This window comes from Harpegnathos saltator, unplaced genomic scaffold, assembly GCF_003227715.2.
Source record: "Harpegnathos saltator strain DR-91 unplaced genomic scaffold, Hsal_v8.6 scaffold519, whole genome shotgun sequence".
In the NCBI taxonomy this organism is placed as follows: domain Eukaryota; kingdom Metazoa; phylum Arthropoda; class Insecta; order Hymenoptera; family Formicidae; genus Harpegnathos; species Harpegnathos saltator.
In genome coordinates, this window is record NW_020230337.1 from 185,638 (window position 1) to 204,804 (window position 19,167).

The 19,167-nt window shown below is 39.3% G+C and overlaps 3 protein-coding genes across 4 annotated transcripts; 1 reads left to right on the plus strand and 2 right to left on the minus strand.

Annotated features, from left to right (window-relative positions):
• Positions 1-225: 225 nt before the first annotated feature.
• Positions 226-10,333, minus strand: CycG (cyclin G). The gene is made up of 7 exons (XM_025302958.1): positions 10,152-10,333; positions 2,419-2,672; positions 1,629-2,045; positions 1,254-1,499; positions 882-1,090; positions 720-790; positions 226-577 (listed from the first exon to the last, which is right to left on the minus strand). Exons 2-6 carry the CDS (start codon positions 2,557-2,559, stop codon positions 745-747), a joined length of 1,059 nt encoding a protein of 352 aa, XP_025158743.1. The 5' UTR covers positions 2,560-2,672; positions 10,152-10,333; the 3' UTR covers positions 226-577; positions 720-744.
• On the minus strand, positions 10,152-12,179 carry LOC105185457 (putative glutathione-specific gamma-glutamylcyclotransferase 2). Its single transcript, XM_019842486.2, has 3 exons — positions 11,834-12,179; positions 10,725-11,592; positions 10,152-10,392 (listed from the first exon to the last, which is right to left on the minus strand). Exons 1-2 carry the CDS (start codon positions 11,966-11,968, stop codon positions 11,041-11,043), a joined length of 687 nt encoding a protein of 228 aa, XP_019698045.1. The 5' UTR covers positions 11,969-12,179; the 3' UTR covers positions 10,152-10,392; positions 10,725-11,040.
• An 87-nt stretch (positions 12,180-12,266) lies between these two features.
• Positions 12,267-16,797, plus strand: LOC105185455 (WD repeat-containing protein 6). Of its 2 annotated transcripts, XM_011144977.3 has the most exons (14): positions 12,267-12,530; positions 12,607-12,784; positions 12,865-13,035; positions 13,108-13,255; positions 13,374-13,598; positions 13,663-14,080; positions 14,207-14,359; positions 14,436-14,821; positions 14,908-15,090; positions 15,160-15,238; positions 15,338-15,677; positions 15,754-16,190; positions 16,293-16,461; positions 16,537-16,797. In XM_011144977.3, exons 1-14 carry the CDS (start codon positions 12,452-12,454, stop codon positions 16,589-16,591), a joined length of 3,021 nt encoding a protein of 1,006 aa, XP_011143279.1. In that variant the 5' UTR covers positions 12,267-12,451; the 3' UTR covers positions 16,592-16,797. The 2 variants fall into 2 exon arrangements, with proteins under 2 accessions (XP_011143279.1, XP_011143278.1); XM_011144976.3 differs by having other exon boundaries at positions 15,160-15,677.
• The last annotated feature ends 2,370 nt before the right edge of the window (positions 16,798-19,167 follow it).

The window sequence follows — 19,167 nt, forward strand, 5'->3', positions numbered from 1 at the left end:
TGTGTATATATATGTATATATATATATATATATATATATATATATATACATACATATATATATACATACAGACCACCTTTAGCTGTATGTTAGTTATACTACCAGGTATGTTAACTATATAATGGACATTGTATCACATTAATTTCAATGTTTCTCGATTGGTGATTCGATAGCTGATTCTTCCGTTTCTCACAGCGCTTTTATCCCTCTCTTCCAATTTAGTAGTATATTCATCACTATTCGATCTTACCGCCGGAACGGGATTTAAATGTTGTCTCCTTTATAAAATATTCAAAGGTACGCGCGAATACTTTAAAATATGTGCATGTGTTTGTGTGTATGATGCGATGAGAACGTGAGCTGAGATTAACACAGTGAGATAATGGACTTACATTTCGCCAGTATGTACATCTCAGCGGGCGACACAAACGAAATATCTGAGAAAAATCAATTATGCGTGATGTGTGAATCGATGTTTGTACTCTCGGGCCAAACTTTGATCTTTGTACTGGAGGAGAAAACGAATCTTGCTGTTATTCACTGTACCAGATGGACATTCAACTGCTAGTTCCGCGTCCTGAAAGCAAAACGCAGTGTGAAAATGTGAGTATATTATTTTAGAGAGAAGAAATGCAACGATTCGTTACATATGTTGTAAAATAAGTACTCTCGATTAAGAATATGAAATACTAATAAAATGATTCACGAAAGCTTCTAACCTCAGAAATATAACGATGTCACAGATTAACGTCTCTTGTTCCCATGACGTCGAGTGAATTTACGGCTTTTCCTTGAAGAAACAAGATTCCATGTTATATAACTTAGATACAAGATACAAATCTCTGTAATAATAATAACAACAATTGAGTAATAACTGATACCTGATTCTGCTCGGAGAAGGAACCGGAGCATGTTCCGCGATGGCCGGCAACACGGATGTTAATTTATCAGTCGGGCGTAAAATGCGCGCCGTGCGCGACGACAGTCTCCAGATTAGCCTCTGCCTGTGAGGTGTTTGTTCTTGAGCGTTATACTTGCTCAGTATAGCGCCCACTGCTTCGTAAGTGGAGAAGAAACTTTCATCTGAAATCTAAATAACACGAAATATAAGTGAGATATGAGAATTTAACGAATGGATAATTTAAGCGTGATATCTGTGAATTTGTTCATTTCTTCATTACATAAGCGTACAACACACAAGCTGAAAAGTAATTTAGAGAGGCAAACAATAGAAAGACATTGTCGGAGTTTACTTTGCATATCTTCTTGAGCTCTGCAGCAAACTGTACGAGCGGTACTATCTGTTCCTGCGTGGCGGATGTATTGTGCGAGGATGAACCGTCGATCGGCGTCGCGGTGGTATCTGCGTTCGCGTCCAGTCGTTTAACTGCGGCGTCCAAGTACGTGCAGAGCAACACTAAAGCCACTTCGGATGGTCTGAGGCTGGCACAATTACCGTCGCAAACGACCATTTCCAGTCGCAGAAGCAGCTCGAATTCCTGAAAAAGACAACGATTCGATTAACGCTGCGGGGGAACTGAGCGAAAGCAATTTTAGTAGAGACACACTTTTAAGATCGCAAATAGTTAAGTAAGACCCGACAAATACTCGGCAGGTGTCTGACTCACCGTGACGATACTGGTGTATATATCACCGAGGCCTAGCTGCGACGCTACCGTGTGGAACATGTCGTTGAACAGACGCAGGAAGCTTAGCGCAGTGATGGGCTGAGTGCCGGGCGCCCATTCTAGCTTGTTCTGTATCAGTTCCGACATGCGCTTCAGATCGCCGCCGGTGCACTTACACTGGGAAATGGAGACCAAATGATCGGCGTCCAGAGACTGCGCCATTTGGACAGCGGCGATGTGAAATGCGGATACGCTGATGCAGGCCATGTGCTTCGGCTTCGCCTTCATCTTGCTCAAAAAGCGATCCATCAAATTGATGGCCATGAAGAAGACGTCCGATGATAAGTCGTACCACACTTTCAGGCATCTTAATACGTGAGCGGATCCGTCCCGAGCACCGATGGTTATCTCATCATTCTACAAAGTGTAAACACCGCTTAGTCGATAAGTAACTATTGTACGCTACTAATAGGTGGCTAAATATAAAGAAGCTCCGTTAAAATTGTTTCTATCAGGCTCCCAAATTGAGAGTATTATATTATATTAGGAACAACATTATCGAGTTATTTGTTGATGTTACCGGCCAAGAAATATTTCAAACATCTTATTTTAAATCTGGCTCTGCTTAATAATCATATCACACAACAGTACCGTGAGTGGCCGAATTTTACTCGTAAAGTCGTTCACTTTTCACCGAGATCGTTGCCGCGAAATTTTACAGTAATTTGCTTCGCTTCGAAGAGGGATTCACATATATATATATATATAGAGAGACCTCCATATCCCTTACCTGCGTCGTAGTAGGTAATTGATGGAGGTTCGGTTGGTATTTAACCTCCAGCAACAGGGCCTCATGCAGTTGTTCGAGCAGTGGGTGGATTGCATCCGGTACAGGCAAGCCCGATGTGTCCATTCCTGCAGTGTGTGACATCAACAGCTAACTACAACAACGGCCCAGCTACAATCTGATCACCAGGGGATGTGTAGTGTGGCTGACGAGAAGGAGTCACACAACAAGAATGACGCAGCTGGCTAGCCTTGTATCTGTAAACAACGAGAACACCCCACTTGAGGTAAGTTTCGCGCGTCCGCACACGCAAACACCGCTGGGGATATCTTTATTACGAACGAGGCAAAGATTATATGCTAACGACAAATAATAACATTGTTCCCGCACCCGCGAGTATCGCGTTTGTTTGCAGAGAATGTGCGTCACGTTGTGAGCGCACATTTAACACACGTTGAAAATTGCCGACGATCGAGAGCACGTTGTACTAATCGCGCCACCACCAAATTACGTTTAAGACATAATTAAGTATATTCAACAAAAAAGAAGTCGTTTGTACGGCCAACAGAGGGCCGACTTCGTCTTAGTAATTCGATCATCAGCTGAGCTCTCGTATATCCAATGGGAACCCAGTTGAAGTGTTAATGAGCGAAATGGAAAGACATCTCATTAAGTCGCCAGTGACCACCACGGAGTTCGCGACGTGTCGCAAACGAGTTTAACGCGTGGGATTTAAAAACCGATAGATCCCACAGTTCGTAGTTTCGCCTTTCGCGAAAATAAGATCCTTCTTCAACGTCGGAACCTGTCGCTGTGCCATGCGAATCTTCTCCACGAAAGCAATAACAATCACATTTATTAAAAACAAGTCCCGCACGCCTGGCAATTTGACATTATATACGGAGATCTCCGCCGTTTACGCCCACGTCACTGAAATAGCCGTGTCACGCGTGACCGGACTCGCGATTATGTAAGGCTGGCGCCTTTTTATTCTCCTGTTTTTCTTTTTTCTTTTTTTTTTATATTCCGCCAACGGTTTTTTTTCAACAACGACTTGTAATAGGTAACAGGAATGAAACGAAATACTATGTGGCTCGCGCATTGCGCGAGAGGACCCGCTTCAAGGATGCGCTATTCTGATATGCTTCGAAAAGACGCAAAAACCGCAGAGACGATCAAAGTGAAAGACAAGGAAAGAAGGAGAGAAACCGCATCATAGCTGAGATTAAAGCACTCGCTTTCGGAAGCGAGAGGACGAAAAGTACGTCGCGAAATGTTCGCAGGATATTCCGCGACTCTTGGAAGTACACAACTGATGCGTGAGATCGAGGGCCGGTCTGAAAATGAGGGGAATTACACGAGAAACGTTACGATACGACAAATTCGATTTGACAAACAGCGGTTTGCCGATACTGCGAGTTTTTATCTTACGAGACATTTCATGCAAGATAATACGCGATCAGAAACGCTCCTCTTCCTTTCTCAATTTTCACGTAATCCTAATCGATAAATCGAGCAAATGCCATCGTTTTGCAAATCACCGCCTTAAGCGAAGATAAAGTTATATCGAAAGTCAACGCGTCACCTGTCCGACCGGTCATTATTGCGTTTAATTGCCGCGTTGATGGAAAATTATAAAAATGTCAACATTGAGCGTTAAGCCCGTGTCACACTACGGATTGAAGATGAAGGATTGCGGATTGAAGATTGATATTTGACCAATCGGAATAAAGCAAATCGAAACCGAAGTTCGTTGATTCGTCGAAATCTAATCTCCAATCCGCAATCCTTGATCTTCAATCCGTAGTGTGACACGGGCTTTAGTCAGATAATTTGGCATCGCGACGACGATAAATGTATTCACTCGGCGGAGGTAAGATGAGATGACGTTTGTTTACGTCGAAATGTCCACATCGTGCAAGATCAGATCGAAAACAGATGGAGATTAAATCGCCAGGTAAACAAGAGAACAGCAGCCAACAGAAATTGAAGCCTGGTACGTCAAGCAAGTTCCTCAAGTATCATCTCTTATCTGATATCACGGTAAACATTAATGCTGACGTGCGGTCTCGCGGCTTCCGATTAAAGAGACGGGAAAAAATCTTTAATATGATACACGATATCGAGGCACATCAGCCTCGTTTATAAACAAAACAGCGGCGAAAGAATACCCGCACGAAGAAACGCAGTTTCTTCGAGTACCGTGATTGATTAAAATTCGACCTTTGACGAAGTGGCTATGAAACAAAAAGATAATCGGCGATTTGACCTTGAATAAAAGCCACGGAAAGTGACGGCGACTCCTTTCGAATATCCATCGAACTGTGATCTCTTCGCGTCTGTCGAATAATCCTTTATCAATTTTCAAAGTGAGAATTAGTCGACCGTCGATTATTCGTTAAGAGTCAAAAGCAGCAACAATGTCAGGAATTGCACTGCTCAAACGGCGTCATCGACCACTAATACGAGAAGACACTGGGCCGATCAAGAAGATTGGGACATTCGTGGGACCAAGTTTCGTCGGAAAAAATTAGTACATCGAGCCATCGCGAAAAATTGATTCTCCGGAGCGCGATTTGACGTTGTTAAGCCAACACAATCCACGCGTTCTAAAATAAGAAACGGAATGCTTTTTTTTTATGACACAACTCTATCGCGTCCTTCGATTCGCGAAACGCAAAGCGCACGTCTCCGCGAGGACGTTTTCCAACCGATGCGCGAGCCTGGTGCGTATGCACGTTCTGACGCAACATCGGGCTATCCTCTTCTCTCGTAAGAATTCACGTTGCAAAATTTCTACGCAGGCGTCATCCATTCTTATAATAACATCTTGGAAGATATATACATACGTACATACAAATATTACAAAATATATGGAGAAATAAAGATGCGAGACTGATAAACGCAGGGGACAGTGTTTGTTGCAGCGAAATACATAGAGAAATGAGGTGTGAAAGAAAATTGATTGACATGACGAGACATTTTTGTTACAAAATACGATAAACGCGAGGTCCACTTGAAATCTTCACTGATCTTACTTATCTGTTTTTTCGATACCCGCTCGCGTCTCAACCTTAGCAACTTTGCATCGGCCTTGTTACTGAGAGAGAACTGAGGACAGTCTCTCATGAAAGATCGGAAGGAGCGTCTTATCCGGTGCATCAGGTGCGTCATCGTTATCTATCACGACTCGACCTCCCTGCTCCGAGACTTCTCGGCGCAAATCAAACGTCCTCAACCGGGGAAAACGCAAAATCATCAATACCGCGCGAGAATGGTAAGATAAAAAAATAAAGATCAGTCGCTGGCGCGTCTTTGTAATACGACTCTGTTCGTCGAAATATTTTGCGATATCGATCGTGGCGAGTCTCCAGGAGCGATAAACTCTAGATGGAGTGAGTCACACCGAACTCTGTGATCCGGAACGGTCCTCCACCTTTCGAAGGTGAATTAAATGAAAATCGTCAAATGGGCTAACTAATATTGACCAGTGGAAGAAAGATGGCAAGGAACAGACATATATAAAGTGACGTCTCCTGCAAAAAAAATTTGACGATCTCACAAACTAAAACAGAGTCGTTGCCTCCGACGATCGAGCGTCGATAGAGATCTCCCATGTAAAAATAACAAACATCATGCACACGGCGTATCTCGCATAAAATCTTTTCCAGGCGAAAACGGGGCCCGAGGCCGTACAATTAAATTACGGTTATTAAACCGCGGGCTCGTCGGCGGGAAAGCAACGGCATTAACAATGCGGCAACATTTTCCGCGATTCGTTTCCCAAGAGAACGCGTAAACGCGAGGTAAACTACTTACTGGCGAAGAGGGGGGGGGGGGGGGGGAGAAACAGCCGTGCTGCATATATCACAAAAGTACGTGGCCTCGCGTCCGTCGTCGAACAAAGACGGCGATGTGTGAGTATTTATGCGTGCATATGAGAATGTGTGTGTGTGTGTGTGTGTGTGTGTGTGTGTGTGTGTGGATGCAAGTCACACTGATTAAGGCACTACTGATGAGTTTTCGGCTGACGTAACAAAACGAAAACTGTCAAAATTCAAAGCGTCCGTTGCGGATGGCACTATCACGCACTGACGAAATGTCGATTGTCATTGAGCGCTCGTGTTTATAAATATACGTTATTTTCTAAATCCTACGTCAGTCTCAAAGGTTACGGTGTTTGATCATTCAGTTCTCTCCTTTCTTTTTCCCCTCAGGGAATGTTGTACAGTTTTATATAGCTCAACGGGGGTCTGTATGCGTTCGTGTGTATTGTGCGTGATAACGTTGGTAATCCGAAGAAGGGGGGTTATGCGTTCAACGGAAATGTTCTTTGTCGCGATGTATATTGTGTGTATGTGCGTCAAATTTAACGGTTACGCGTGCGGTTGTGCTCAGTCTTCGAAATTTCTTTCGAAAAAAATGCGCGCGAGATGAAAAAGTGCCTGCACTTTTCACGTCGAATCTCCGCAGGAGCAGAGAGACGCGCGTAAACGCGAAACCTATCTTCCCGCCTGTCAAACTGTAACTGATTCGTGACTTCGTGAAGTACGCCGCTTATAGTATGGCCGACGCGGCGAACAACGGCCGCTTCGTCGGGAACGGCCGAGTACGCGCGAAAACCGCCGAATTTGTCAGGGACGAGAATCACGAACGAATGCCCCACGAGGTTAGAACGTAGCGGTTTTCTATGTGGGAACTGCTGCAGCAATATTGAAAGAGTTGATCGAACGAACGAGCGAGTTTTTGCGTCATGCGCCAAATTTAATTTAATTAATCATTTCGATTGATAGCCTAGAGGTTTAGGTAGAGAGGTTTACCGCGAATTAACGTTGATTACGTCAGCTTGTTACATTGGGTATTAGCCATACGACCGGTTTTTTAATAAATACAATTAATTACACTTGATACGTACTTAGTGAAACGAGATAACGCCATAGTGCTAATCATCGTTGATTGTCAATAGCATTCAACGTGTTTATCAATTGATGCATAGAAAGCGTCAACATGAGCTTCTCTAGTTTTGATTCAAACCATTATGACGACACACGTTCGATCGTAAAACACCTCAACCGAAACCGAGAGCTACTACAGACACGTGACTCTTCCACAAGGATAAATTATTAAAATTAAGATAAAATAAGACAACTTAACTTGTACATACGTTAATAGGTCTCCATTTTGAACATGGCATGACGAATAGTAGACGAAATCGTAATAGTTTCACCACAGACCGCGAAAATGATAGATGATGCAATCGGTTGCTCGCGACTAAATACCATAGTTATGGCGATTGTAGCCTTAACATTAATCACGGATTAGAAATCGACCCATATTTTAAGTCGAAGTTAGTGTCACGCTTTTCGCATTCGATTCCGAATCAATATATCGAGTTGCATCGATAAAATTTTATCGTTTCGGGTAATAAACACGTGTCATTTATGAAATACGTGACATCTTGAAATGTATAATTTAACGATGAGTGCAGGAGGGGGAGAAGACGGAAAGAGACGCGATACTTAAAGCTCATATCTCTCTTATGTGTCGCGGATAAAGCGACCATCTAGAATATTCCAGAATATGTGCGTTGCAGAAGAAAAGTGACGCTGTTATACACCAATAGAGTTTTACAACAGTAGAAAAGAAAGAAAAACTGAAACAACATGTAAAACATGTCAAAATATTGTGAAATATAAAATATTGAAATGCGATATGCAATTTAATGTTACAATCGGCCTCACTTTTTCGTAAACATTTTTGTGACAAATGTGAATTTTCATTGTCACGTCAATATCGCGTACATGCTGCACATACATCGCGATGATATTTTTCACTCACTTTGCCCAAACGAGATACTTTGTGTCGCTTAAAGTTAAAGGTTGCGTCATCATCGTGTGCATCGCAGAGTTCAACGCACTTTGCGCGAGCCGACGTAAATGTTTATCGATCTTCGCATGTTACATATGTCGGAAAGACGTAACACGCGCGCCACAACTAAATGTCGACAGCGACAGTCGAGAATTCGATAATTTTGAAAATGATTTCCCGTCAAAGTAATTTATATCAACTCGTGTTTCTCGCGATGGCTCATACTGTATGTACTTGTAGGTAACATAGAATTTCACGGCGATAACTTCAGCGCGTAATACGCTTATAAATTATAATATTTATAAATATCGTGCAAGGTTGTGCAACGGAAAATTGACCTATGTAAATTTCGATAAAGTGCGGTCATAATAGGATAAAAATTTTCCTCAGAAATTACATTGTGTGTAATTATCGACGAAATAGCGATAATTGCACTAACAATACTTATACGCGATAACAAAGTAACCGGTGTGTGTAACGCGAAAGTTATATAACGATAAAATATAATTAGAAAACCATAATAGGAAACACGTACGATATGATCATTGACACCGTGACACCGTTACGACGGTTCGTTTCGCAATTATCGAGGAAGAATGACTATAAATTATATTATCGGAAAGAGACTCGGTCTTCATATCTCATGGACAAGCGTAAGTCATTGTCCATGAATGTACATAAATATCGCTGAATTCAATGTCAATCAACACGCAGTAATCATCGCATTTGTGAGAGGAAGCGCAACAATTAATGGCAAAAGTAACAAGTTGCAAAAAAACAAATTTTGTCACGTCCTCAAGTAATATTTTTAACTTGATGCTAGTCATCGTATACGTATCGTACATATTTACGCGCACCGATTATTTATTCTCCTTCCCCCTTTTCTCTTCGTCTTTTTCGACCTTTCCTTCTTACACTCTCTCGTGGACAAACATACTCCCTCCCTCTCTTACGCTCTCTCTCGCGTCCGCTCTTGAATTTCGAATTGCGTCGTAGAGATATAACAGGTCCGTTGGTTACGCCTTCTGCGTTTAATTTTCTCGCTCGTAGACACGATAAATTTCGCTTCTTTATGTAATATTTTAAGATATAATGCGAAAATAAAGAGAGTAAAAAACGATAAAAATGAAATATCTGAAATTTATTCCAAAAGCATGGAATTAAATCATTACAGTGATAATACTTTGTTTCTCCTAGCAATCTCGCAAGTGCAGAAAGTGCAAGATCGTGCAATTGAAACGAGCAGTTTCATTGTTACAGCACTTGCTTGTGCGTTGTTCTCATTGTCGGTTACTGTCCGTTACTGTCGTTCAATCCTTCCAAAGTTCAGATAGATTTTCTAGCGATTTAGATTCTTTGCCACAAATTAAAATTTTCGTCGCCTTACCGAAATTAATATTACTTTCGTACATTGTTTTCGTTAGATTTAGCGCACATCTAAATGAATCAACATGATTTGGATGGTTATTCAAACTATTGTCACAAAATGCTAGGGGAAAAACGCAACAACAATTTATATAATATGATTCTTCAAGTACAATGACCCGCGTAGACTTAACTTCGTAAACGTTAAAAGAAATCAAGTGCTCGACTATGGCTGGCATGATTAAACAAAAGTCAAGGACACTTTAAAAGCCGATTATTTCAATCGCATCGAATCACCTTTTCTACATTACGATTGATAAAACATGTTAAAATATCAAAAAAAGGAAACATCACAAGTACAAAATGTGTAATATGACAAATAATTTCGAAGTAATAGGCCGAAATGTTCGACAGACTTTTCTAAGACCGACGTTTTTTCCAATTAATCGCCATTTTGACGATGCGACGTGCAAAACACAAGGAAATTGATGACGGAAACTCACCCGGATGCGTCCGAAACGCCTTTATTTCAGCGAATCACCCAATCTTGGCCCTGTGTCTTTATCGTCGGTCCGGGAAGAAAAACAGAACACGTAATAACTACATGGACTGACAATTGGTCGAATAAGAAATGGCTTCCTCCTTTCTCCCTCTCCAATTCTTGTTATTGCGTCGATTCAGCTGATCATAGCTGTCATATGCGCATGTGCGTCCGAAAGTAGTTCCCTGGCGGCAATTTCAAATCTGTCAACACATCGAACGTCTCAAAAAAAAATTTGATATTATTTTACAAACGCTAAATCGTAATTGTAAAATAAATTATCATGTTACAAATCGTTACAATGAAGACTCTTAAAATATAATTGTGAGTTTAAAAAATCATAAATTATGTAATTTAAAACATATATACTATAGAAACAAGCGTTTTATTCTATTGTAAAAGGCGAGAGATAAGAGTTTTTTATTAAGTCGCCGTATAATAAAAATTGCGGCTATCTTATGCGAAAATATACTTTATTTCATTGATAAATAAGGTAATTTATTTTTCATCATTCATCGTTGTTAGGAATACTCACGTTTTCTTACTTCTTTAATGAAAAAATTATAAATTTCCCTGCTGTTGCTTTGGACAATGCAAAAAATATGCTGTCTTTTCTCTATGCCAATTGCACCAACAGTCTTGATTATCTAACTTCACAATCGGAACTCGTGCTAAAATTATAGCCTACAATGATTTGCTATGTATTATAGCTCTAATTGTATATAATCTAAGTCAGAGCTTGGCAAAATCTGCATATTTTCATTTCGCTCCGCCTACTGTTATTTCATCATTAACATCGACCGATGATGCAATTGGTTCCTAATATCGCATTTTTCTACATTTGCATACGCCTATTGCACACTTTTATGATTACATGGAAAATGATCCAACTCCAGTGATTCATTTTCTCTTTCCTTCTCTAACTGCTTGACAATCTTCTCCAGAGCAAATAGATGCTCATCCTGCACACCAGGGGCTATCATACGCATCGCAGATGCCAATTTGTAAAGGTATTCCACATTAGAGCCACTGATACCACGCGAAACAAGTATGTGTCTCGCGATGGTGTCTATATTTTCCGTACCAGCATAGTTTGGATTCTTTTCATCGCCTATATATATGGTGAGGTAGAATGGTGCTTCTTCCGTGGTGGTCGACAAAGACATCGATAAGAGATTCATTTTTGATGGATCATTTGACTCATCGGCATTTGAGCTACTTTGGATATACTTAGATGGATTGCAAGGATAGAAAAGGACAGTTTTTTTCTCATAACCACCTTTCTCTCGAAAATCCAAATGATTCACCACGTTATCTATGTTCTCGGAGGATATCTTATACGCGAGTCCCCATACTTCGTTCTCAGGATTTTTAGAGGCAAGCAATGTCACCACACGTCCAGGCTGAAAAAGTGCAGATTATATTTGACACGACGAGAGAAAATAATTGATAGTTTGTAAATGCGTTCTTCCTCGAGCGTAAACAGTTCGTAAGCAAAAGAGAGAGAGTAGATAAAGTACGGTTATGTTGTTATGATTATTGCGAATAAATTACGAAATCCTGATAGAAGATACACTGTGAGAAATTAAGAAGAAAGGACCAAGACCAATTTGACAAATCTGTGCTTTTCTCGGGAAAACGTACCTTATTGGGCACTCCTCTGTGATCGGGACTTTTTTGATAGAAACGTCTGACGTATCCCTTGATGCGACCGACTACCTTCTTCTCGTATGGAAAATCCGCTTTCCATATCAGGGAACCATAACCAAACACCCACATGCTCTTTCGTTCGAGCAAAGCTCGTCGTACAATTTCACTGTTGTCGACAATGTGAGTGACTAATTATGTCGTGTGTAAAAGTAGATTTCATCTATTGCCTCTGATAAGATTGTCTACCGATGCCACAGCATAATTTACAGGAAGATCCACTCCAAAATTATGACCCATGTTACGTCTGACACATCCGTTCGGCCGCACGAACATAACCTCTTCTCGACCGAAGGCACATAACAATTGGTCTGTTCTTTGTAGCTGCATGTTGAACTGGTGCAATAAGTTAAAGTGAGACAAATATAGGTTTTCTCATTCTAACTTATTGCACCAGTTCAGCAGTGCAGCTACAAAGAACAGACCAAATAACATATATACGACGCAAAGTAGAAGGAACGCAGTTTGAAAGGTCGACGCGTAAATGATTTATGACAGATGTAGCGATAACGCTAAATATTTGGATATATTTGTATAAAATGAATTAATATACATATGGTAGGAGAAATGATTTCCAAATTGTTACGCACAAACGTCCTAGCTATTCGATGCGTAGGTGATCTTGTGCTTATAGGTTAGTTAATTCTGAATAAGACTGAATATATCATTGATCATTAGAATATTTTAGAAGGCGATTCTTTGTTAATTAGGCATGGGATCTACGCTCTACGTCTTTGACAGGGATTCTTACCAACTACAAAGTAAATTAAATTGTTTGTATCCAAGTAATATACATGGAATTGTCGTGGGACCAAACAATATATTGGCTGTATTTGGTGCTAAATCTATATGTGTCTGTGATGTTATTAAGCAAGAAGAAGTAGTAACGTAAATATATTCAAGAAAAATATAACCCTATAATTTCATATATGTATATGTGCAACATATAATAATATTCTCTGTTACAGATGTAAGAAACAAAGTAACAACAAATTTAACGATTGGATAATTGCTTTACAATGGATATCAGTTAAGAAACAACAACAACTGGCAATTTTGTTTGCTCATAATTATGTATCTATATATAACATGTCTGAAAGTTCCTCTGAAATTATATGCTGCGAGGAGAAGTGTATACTGTATCCTATTGCATGATAGCTGCTTTAAAAAATATTGTTTGCAAACTTACAATTTTCTTAATTAATACATAGTTATGGTGGGTCTATGTCAGGAACATTTCAAGAAGATTTGGTAATTTTTAGCGGAACAGTATTTCAGGAAATTTTAATATGGAAAATAGACGATAATCTTGATAGTAATAAAAGTGTGCCAGTTTTGCATCGCTTAATAGGACACAAGGTCAGTATTTATTTCTAAAAGAATTGTATTTTTGCAGAAATATTTAAATAAAGATCTCACATGATACATACACACACACACACACACATATGTATATACATATATGCATTTATTTCAGGGTGTGATATTTTCTGTTATTTTTGATCCATATTCTCATCTTATTTGCTCCACATCTGATGATAGGACAGTCAGATTATGGAAAGTAATTGAGAGTGAGAGTTGTGAGAGTAATAATATAAATTGGCAGGCAGCAACAGTAGTGTTGGTGAAAACAATGTATGCACATACAGCAAGAGTTTGGAGAGCTATAATCAGGAATGACATTGTTATAACAATAGGCGAGGTAAGATTTAAGTTATATAAGAATTACAAGTTTTCTTCCATGTATTGATCTTTTATCATTTCAGGATTCACTCGTATGCACTTGGTCGCTCTCAGGTAATTTACTTAATAAAGTTTATGCCCATCATGGAGCCCCCATATGGAGTATTGACATGTGTAAAGACAATAAAAATATATTCACGGGTGGAGCTGATGGAGCTGTGTGTGTGTGGCCATCTACATGCTGTACCAACAATCCGAAAATAATCTCTCTACCTAATGACAATATGCACAATATTCCTAAATATGTATCATATTTAAATAGTGGCACAATTTTGATCTTTAATGAAAAGGGGACCTTATTTTGCTATAACAAAAATGAAACTATATCAAAGGACTCTTTGTATCTAGACAGATATTGTAGTTATTGCATCATGCAAGTATCTCCGTGCCGGTTTTTTGTTGCTTTCGCATCTAGAGATGGATACGTGACGTTATACAAAGGTAAGGACTTATATATAACATCATCTTTATATAAAAATTATCTATAAAAATGTGTATGTATTTTATTCGTTGAATCTCTAATTATATCTCATTTGCTAATGTCACTCAATCCAAGTATACTTTTAGAGATTATTAATACAAATACCAAGCATCTACATCAGGTTCTCGAAGAAAGAATAATGGAATCACAAATCTTTTCTTTGCAGTGGTTGAGAGATGACACACTAATAGTGTGTGGTGCGAATGGTCTTCTAAAAATATTTCATTTTACAATCAATGGTGTGTATAATACATACCTTTATACTGTAATTTTACAATACGTATTTTATTACTATTATTTGGAAATTTTATTCAGGTGCGACTCACGTAGAGGCACAATGCACGTTACCTCCTAGTCGAGAACGTTGGCTGACTGCAGCCACAATTTACGAAGAATTATTAGTATGCGGGGACAGAGCTGGAAACGTATATATATTCGAAATAAAGAACGGAAGCGAGGGTTTAGTCAAGAAACCTAGTCAGACACTTATTAAAGTCCACGGTAAAATAGGAATCCAGTCTTTCGACGTGCTGGAAGGCAAGTTGATGACGGCTGGACGCGATGGGATGTTGAGATTTTATGAATTAAATAAAGAGAACAGAAACTCCTTGCTGACGTTGCATAGGAAAAAAATGCCAATGGACTGGATCAGTGGCACGTTAAAAGTAGATGGGGCTTTACTCGTGTTTGGTTTCAAAGAAGTACATAGATTAGTGTTATTCGATCGCGCACAATATAAAACGAGACTGAAAAAAAACTTTTATCTTTTTCGTGATAATTATTTCAGGTGGAATTCATAATTTACAACTTGCAGCAGGAGAGGTTGTTGATCAGAGTATCTTGTGGCGGTGGCCATAGATCGTGGGATTGTGTGATGCTGAATAAAATGGCCAGTTTTGCATACATACGAAATAAGCAGGTCTACGTGTTCAATTATCCTCTGAGATCGTTAAAACTGCCGATTTTGCAAGTACGTTGGATCAATTTATCGAGCGAATAACAACTGCACAAACCTCCGGACTGCTGTTTTGCTTTCTAGAATGGTTTTCACGTTAAGGAAACTTGCTGCCTTCAACGAATCTCGAGTCTGCATGCGCAGGATATCTTTGTGTCCGGCGGTGAGGATTGCACTCTTCGCGTTAGCTGCATCTTCCAAATATCTCGAAGTGATTCCTGTACCTTTCACAATTTGGGAGTTTTCGACGGTCATCTTTCAGGTGTAAAATGTATAAGCGCTGTCAAGTTGAACCATGAAGTCGATAAGTCGAGCAGCAGACATTTGGTGTTTTCCGGTGGAGGAAGAGCGCAACTGAAGGTTTGGCAGATGAATCTCAAATATAACGAAAAAGCACCACCGAGCGTAGAACTGTCGTGTTTTGATGTAAAGTCCCATATGCTCTACGGACAAGACCAATATCGTAAGAAATCTTGGCAAGAGACCGAGCAGTCTTACATCGTAGAACCGGAGACGCGTTACATGGATATTTATGCGTACTATCCGTCCGAGGGTCCGAAATATGTATTGATATTTGTGGCATGTGCAGATGGATACCTAAGGTAACTTAATCGGTTACTTATCAAATATTGCACAACGAACGAGATTATTAAAATAACATTTCTTCCTTTCGAACAGGATATTCATATATGACATTGAAACCAGTGATATATACTTGAAAGTATCTACTAAATATGTGGATCGATGTATCTTGAAGATGCACGTTTTTTCATACGAATGTAAAATAATCGTATTGACAATGACCACTGATGGATTGCTACGTTTCTTCGACTTCACCGATGTAATTGCAAGAATATACGAAGACGCGAATATGGGGAATCAGAATATTGTAAATTTCAATGATGCACCTTTCGCAGAACTTAGCTTACATCAGTCAGGAATCAATTCTTACGATTTAAAATCCACGGAGGGCAACAGGTATCTCTTAACCACCGGTGGCGACGACAACCTCCTCAATCTTCTTTGCTTTCAAATTTCGGAAACTGATGAAATATTGTCAGTTGTAATATTATCTAAATGGAGCACAATGTCGATACACTGTGCACAAATCGCAGGTGTGTAACATTGAAACGATATTTTTTAAGCAAAGAATATTAAATGTACTTTGAAAGTGTCGATTGATCGTGAAAACTAATAATGACGTTAACGGTCAACAGGTTTAAAATTTAAAGGTAAAGATCAAATATGCAGTGTGGGCACAGATCAGCAAGTTACCATCTACAGTTATTCGTGGTCCTCCAATGGGGCTTTGTCTGCAAAAGTTCTCTCTGAAGTATTTACATCCGTTACTGATGTGCAAGGCATGGACTTGTGGTCTCATGACAAGTAAGATACGATCATACGTTTAATATTATTTAATATAAAAATTTTGTTAAAATAATGTGAATGTTCTGTTAACAGCAATGGCGATATCGTGTGTATATATGGAAGAGGTTTCGAAATACTGCCTGCTTGAAACATATACCTCGCAAAAACATTACTTAAGTAAACAAAACAACACACACATGACATTTATATTGTTTAAAAGCACAAACTTCCTCTCTTAATTTATATATAATTTATATTTAATTTTGATTCTCAACAGATGAATAAATTTGTGCATATGTATTGTATAAATTTGTGCAATAGTATATCAGAACCAAACAGAAAATTTAAAATTTCTTCTCTGAAATGCATGTTATTTTTAATAAAGGTAAATTTTGAATAAAAAAATTAAAGATGAAATAATGAAAATATTAAAATGTGATTAGTCGTCATTTCTTATTTGATTGAATATATAATAAGCAATATGTATTTAAGCAATATGTATTTCTATAGAAGCCACACTAGAGACCTCTCGCGGAGACCCGCGAACTAGGCAAAATTATACTACAAATTATGAATAAAATACGGAGAGAATCACCTTATATGTATGATATTTGCAATCAGGAGAAACATCCGCAGGGTCATACAGAGCGTTTTTTTGAAAAAAAAGTCGAAATAAAAATCGATTAAATAATTTGAACGAACGTTCATCCCGCGGTGCAACACGAGCCTATATTTTCATTTATTACAAATTTTCAAGAACCTAAATGCAAAATCGGGCTCTGTACGACCCTAGATGCTAATATAAGGAAGATGCGCCCATATAAGTCTGATAAGCGAATATAATGTATGCGTGACAAAATCTGTAGGTGTAGATGACACGGAAAGTGTAGCCCAGTTGCACTATAGTGCAGTCTATGTGACCTAACCTTCCTGTCTTGCGTTCGCGCGAGCAATGCATTAGTATTAGCGTATATATGAGCAGTGCATAAGTATCGCCTTGTGTATGAATACCTTCCAGCTTCCACTTTAAAACATAAGATATTTTGCCACGTTGACAATATATGTAACCACCAAATTGATATGGAATATTCCTTGAACTATTATCGAAGTCCCTACAGAGCCAGATTTTGCAATCCACCCGTCCATAATTTCTGAAAAATAAATGAAGCGTCCGCCATACCAAGCATCGCAGCGAATTACTCGAAAAATTATTTACGAAATGCAAAATTTCGCCTCGTTGACGATACGTATAATTGCTAAATTGTTACAGCATCTTTCTTGAACTATCCCTGAGGAACTTACACAGCCAGATTTTACAATCCGGCCGTCAAAAATTTATAATATATAAATAAAGCATCAGTCGAACCAGGAGTTGCAGCGAGTCAGGTGGAATACCATTTTACAAGAAACAATATTTTGCTTTGTTGACGTAATATATGACCATGAACTTGTTATAGCATCTTCCTACAATTATTCCCGAGATCTCTACAGAGTTAAATTTTACAAACAGGCCGTCAATAATTTATTATACACAAATAAAGCGTTAGCTGTGCCAAATATCGCAGCGAGTCAGGCGGAATACAATTTTACAAGAACAAATATATTGTCTCGTTGACATATTACATATTATATCAGTGAAATAATATATCTCATTTCAAAATGGTATTGTATGTGATCCGCTCCGACGCTTCATACATCTTTATTTATTTATGATACATTTTTCACGGCCTGACTGCAAAATCTGGTTCTGTAGGTTTTTCGGGGATAGTTCAAAGAAGATGCTATAACAATTTGGCGGTGAAATATATCGTCAACGAGGTGAAATTTTGCATCTCCTACAATGATTTTTCGACTGATTCGTTCCAACGCCTGGTACGACGGACGCTTTATTTAAATATATATTATAAATTTTTTACGACCGGATTGCAAAATCCGGCTTTGCACCGATCTCGGGAATAGTACGAAGAAGATGCTGCAACAATTTGATAATAATACGTATCATCAAAGAGACGAAATATTGCATCTCGTAAAATGATATTTCGAGTGACTCGCAGCGACGCTTGGTACAGCGGACGCTTTATTAATATATGGTAAATTTTGACGGCCGGATTGCAAAATCTGGCTCTGTAGGGTTCTCAGAGATAGTTCAAGCAAGATATCATAATAATTTGGCGGTGATGTATAACGTCAGCTAGACAAAATAGGTCAATTTGTAAAATAGTGTTGCACGTAAGTCGCTGCGACACTTGGCTCGCTCGCCCTGGACAAAAACCTGGAAAGCATTTTCTCGCCATGTATCGGCCGGCGAAATGCTCGAGTAAGACAAGAACAGCACGATCGATTGTTCGTCCTTGTCAAACTGACTTGACCCAACCTTCCTGTTTTTGCGTTCGCGCGCACGGTATTGATTCGCGATCTCGCCGCACGAGGTCTCCAAAGTCAACGCTGGATTTGTCTTTGGCTCCTGCAGATCCTTATACCTCTTCTACAATAGAAGTCATAAGGCTCGTCTACAATAGCTGTAAGAGTAAGGCTGTAACGTAAGCTGTCAGCGAATGAAAATATTTCATTTCATGCCTTGCAACCTTACAGCCTTACTCTTACAGCTAATGTAGACGAGCCTATAGAGTCGTAAGTCGTACAAATTGACCAATCGCAGTCGATTATTTTTCTCTTACCGGACTATGATTGGTCAATTTCTACGACTACGATTCTATAGGCTCG